Source organism: Teleopsis dalmanni, chromosome 1, assembly GCF_002237135.1.
Source record: "Teleopsis dalmanni isolate 2A chromosome 1, ASM223713v2, whole genome shotgun sequence".
In the NCBI taxonomy this organism is placed as follows: domain Eukaryota; kingdom Metazoa; phylum Arthropoda; class Insecta; order Diptera; family Diopsidae; genus Teleopsis; species Teleopsis dalmanni.
Window position 1 is genome coordinate 120,681,162 of NC_051846.1, and position 4,846 is coordinate 120,686,007.

General features: G+C 35.5%; 1 protein-coding gene across 1 annotated transcript; it reads right to left on the bottom strand.

Moving 5' to 3' along the window:
• Positions 1 to 1,089: 1,089 nt before the first annotated feature.
• On the bottom strand, positions 1,090 to 2,409 carry LOC119665799. Its single transcript, XM_038075046.1, has 2 exons — positions 1,330 to 2,409; positions 1,090 to 1,272 (listed from the first exon to the last, which is right to left on the bottom strand). Exons 1-2 carry the CDS (start codon positions 2,407 to 2,409, stop codon positions 1,090 to 1,092), a joined length of 1,263 nt encoding a protein of 420 aa, XP_037930974.1.
• Between the last annotated feature and the right edge of the window lie 2,437 nt (positions 2,410 to 4,846).

Here is a 4,846-nt window from a genome sequence, read left to right on the forward strand (position 1 = left end):
TAATGACCGATCAACCTGGAGAAACAATGAAATTAACTTAAAACAGGGCTTTCAATTATGGTATACTGATGGGTCCAAAATGAAAGATGGCAGTACGGGAGCAGGAGTTATAGGACCGAAATTCCGCAAAGCAATCGCAATAAGAAAAACTGCTTCCGTTTTTCAGGCAGAGGTACATGCCTTAGAGCTGTGTGCAAGAGAAAGCATACGAAGGGGCATCCGATGTACCAAAATATGCATCCTGTCAGACAGCCAAGCATCTCTAAAATCTTTAGCAAAATCCTTATTCCAATCAAGGTGGGTCTGGGAATGCTTTCAACTTCTCAACACCCTAGCATCGAGGAACTATGTTACTCTTATGTGAGTACCAGGACACGAAGGGCATGAGGGGAATGAAATAGCAGACTCCCTAGTAAAGAAGGGTGCATGTACTCCTTTCATTGGTCAGAGCCCTTCTGCGGGGTAACAAATAGCTTCACAAATAGCTTATTATGTGAACGGGAGGAACAACATCTACTTGAACACTGGAGAGCCCAAACAGGCATGCGACAGTCAAAAAGATTCATTGATCCTGATCACATCTAAGTTGATGCTATCCTTGGCCTTAGCAGAAACGATATTAAAATCTACACGGAACTTCTTACAGGATACTGTAGACTTAATTATCACATGAAGATTAGAGGTGTGGCAGAAAGTGACTCCTGTCAACTCTGTCATGAGGTGAAGGAAATATCAGAACATGTTCTATGCAACTGTCCAGCGGTGGCAAGACGTAGACTCGATTACCTTGGCAGCGGGATATTAATCCCAAGTCAAATAGGTAAAATTAAGCCAACAGCAATTACAAGATTTATAAATAGTCTTAAATTGTCCTAGTTGTGCCTTAAGGCGCACAATAGATCGTTTAGGTCGGGATGCTTTAATAGCCTATTACTTAATAATAATAATAATAATTCCACAATGTCCTCCATGTAAAGATTTGTTATATTCTATTAACATATTAAAACATGTTAAATAAACGACCTACGCCCAGTAAAAAACATAAAAACTTTATTATCAATTGTGATTAAAAATTTTAATTTGATGTTGTTATTCTTCTAAATTTAAGTCCCATTCAGGAGGTTGAAACAACGGCATATCATCAATAGCATGGTCTAAAAATTGCGAATTTAGTTTAACCATGAGAATGTTTTCCAAAGTTTCATGATTAAGATGATTCCGTTGTTCAGATAAGATCAATTTTAGTGACGAAAAAGCACGCTCGATGATAACCTTGAATGTAAATGACATTAATTTGATTATTTATATTATGCTAAGCGAATATTTTACCTGAGTTGGTGGAATTGCAAAACATATATTCGCATGCGCGTGTAATTCTGGATCAGCAAACTGTCTTTTCTTCCAAAAGTCCAATACTTTTATATCAACGCGTTGAAAAGGTAACTTCAAATTTTCAATTTTGGTGTAGACGTCCATGTTGTTATTACTTTGAGCTTCGAAGTGGTTAGAAAGATAATCATTAAGGTACCTATCCTCATATTCGAGGGTATCTTCCATTTGTGTGCAATTTGTGGCTGAATTCTTCTTGTAAACCAGGAAACCTGAGTTCAGTGCTGTCAGTCTATTATATAGTCGTTTTAAAAATAGAACAGCTTCGTTTTTTTGCTCTACAGACAATGTATGGCTAAAGCGCGGGTCCAAATACAAACATGCGTTTGAGTTTTTGTTTGTTAGAAGTTTTGCAGTTCTCCCTTCTATATTATGCAACAAATTCGTTCCAATTTTATTTACAAGAGAACTTTTATCATTGAAATCATTTACAATTTCTTTGGTTATAAGATTCATCCACTGTGCAAAAAAATTTCCATAATGCAGATGTTCTTCTTGAAATTTTATGATTGTTCGTTGTAATGGTTCAAACACAGTACAATAACTCTTCACAAACTCCCAAAATTTATCGCATAATTCAAAATTCTCATCTAAATATTTATTTTGTACAGACTCTACGTTGTCCAAAACTTCCTTGGCTGCATAAACTTTTTCTACCATATTATATGTCGATCCGCACCGTGTAGGACAATCGGGTTGTGGTAGAGTCAACTTTTTTAGTTCAAAAATTTCACGATAGCCGTTAGAATTTTTTTTGATGAACTTGACTAAGTTTCTGCAATTCATCAAATAAGTTCTAATGTTCAAGCCCTTAGTAGCATCCAGTGAACAGAGCTGAGCAGTGTGAGCAGTGTGAGCAGCACAACGGCAAATTTGAATGTCGCTCAACTGAATGTCAATTGTATCTTCGAAAAGTTCGATATTTTTTAAATATACATCATTTGCTTCCTCAGCCTCGACTTCTTCGTACAGCTTGATGGCGATGCTACAGTGCGCTAAAATCTTTGTCGTTTTGATCATGTTTGCGCCATTATCTGATGTAATTGATAACATACAACTTGATTGAGATTTACATTGTATTTGCTCAATAAGTTCACAATTTCCGTCGACAAATTACGAGATGATGTTGATACCACTCCTTTCAGTTCCACCATTCCTAAAATGGTTGACATAATTTCGTTGTTTTTATAAATTGTGCACTAACAGCAAATATAATATATTGTGACTTGGCAACCCTAGCGGAATATATCAAATAAGTGCGCGCTCGGAAAAGTTTATTAATAAAATTGAATTATATTGCGAAAAACTGGTTACAATTGGGTGGTAATAATAAATAAACATTCAAGACATTGCAACGCATTCAAGTGAGCGGTTAAAAGTGAAGATTAGTACAATCTTATACAATTGAGACTTCTGCAGGCAAGATAGCGTTGCATTCAAAAACAGTAATTACCAATTGTAAATAAAAGTGCTGAAGATAAGTGGAACGTAAAGCAAATTACACGTAGTAAAGCTCAGAGTGGTTTGAGTCTATGCTAACAAATTCTTATTTTTAAAAAAAGTATTAAGCTGCTATATACATATAAATTTTCTCATAGACTTTTAGGTGAAGCATCAAAAACTGAATTTGATAAAATTAAAGTACAACTTCAAAAATGTCATCAGTAGGAACACCAAATAAACCGAGTACGCAAGTTTCAAAAATACAAGTAAGAACCTCAGCAGCTAAAAGACCATTGACAGAACTTTCCCCAGAAGAAATAAACCAGGCTAAATCTACAATGCAAGTAGGGAATATGCATATAACAGAACTGATGGGGTTAATAGGAGCATCATTGGCTGACTTGTTGGATGAAAAGCTAAGCAACTTACCAACAAAAGCTGATTAAGAGGTGATTGTGTCGGAAGTGGGCGAACTCTCTAGTAAGATTACAGAGCTAACGGCAGAGAATCGTGTGCTAAAACAGAAGATGATGCAGCTCGAACAACAGCGCGAACGGGATGCACGTAATATTAATTATATTATAAACGCACGAAAACGAAAATCGCTTGTTATCAAGGGTTTGAAAAAAACTGACAATCCAACATTGTCGGTTCGGAAATTATGTGCTGAAGTTAGCACGTCGATGATGTGCAAATAGCTTCTGTAAGAAAAATATTTGAGAAACACGACAAAATAGGAGTCGTTGCAGAGTTTCAAGCAGAGCAGTGTATATTTAATATTTTCAACAATATTAAAAAACTCGCTAATACGGAAATCTCAATTGAGAGGGACTTAAGCGCAGAGCAACAATCAGATAAACGGGTCATGCTTAAACTAAAACAAAATTTGCGTGCTGTAGATCAAAGCCGTAATATAATAGTTAGAGAGGATCGTATGAAAATTGACAACAAATGGCTGTATTGGAATAAAGAAAAGGAGCTGAAATGTGGTAGCAGTAATGGAAGGGATGTACTGCAGGTACTTTATGGCAATAACCTGGAGTCAATAAATGTAACATGTTGGGAGATTTTGCAAACAATTAATTCTCAAAAAAACTAAATAAAGACAATGTTGTCAGCTGTAGTTTAAGTTTAGATTGAAATTCAAAAGAAATGTTAAATATTTTAGCATTTAATGTAGCAGGTCTAATAAAGAAAGTTAATTACTGCGATTTTATAAATTATGTAAACTCATTTCATCTGTTCTTTTTATTTGAAACGTTCATGGAAAAATCCTTGGAGAAGATTGATAAAGTGTTTGAAAAGTATTTATTATGGTGGATTCCAGCAACTTGGGTCTCAATCAAAGGAAGAGCTAGTGGCGGTATGTTATATGGAATAAAGAAGAACTTAGCAGATAAAATGAATATACGATTTACACAAACATTGAATATGATGGTAGTTAAGCTAAAATTTGAAGAGACACTGGCGTACATTATTCCAACATATATTAATTGCAACAACTGAGATGCGGATTTAAAAAACTTAAGTGATGTACTGTTCGAATTAGGGTGCGAACATATATTAGCTGTATATATTAGTTGACTGTGATGCCAGAATTGGTAAGGAGCAATGTTTGGAATTTAACCCAACTTTACTAGCCAATGGACTAAGTGCAAAGCGCAAAGCTATGGATGACAAAGTACATAGAAATAGCAGAAGACTACTTGAAATCTGCAATACGGTAAGTCTTACTGTGCTGAACGGAAGATGCGAGGGCGACAAAGATGGCAAGCATACATTTCACAGAGGAACTATTGCCACCACGATTGACTATGGTTTAGGAGCGGGGATCTGGTTAAATAGAATCAAAAATTTCAAAGTGCAGGATTTTATTTATTTTTATTGACCATCAGCCGATTACAGTAAGTGTCCACGCCGGGAAAATTATTTCGGAGAAAAATTCAGGTCTACAGTTGATACCTAAACTATACTGGAACAAACGTATCGAGAAAATATATAATTTAACACTTAA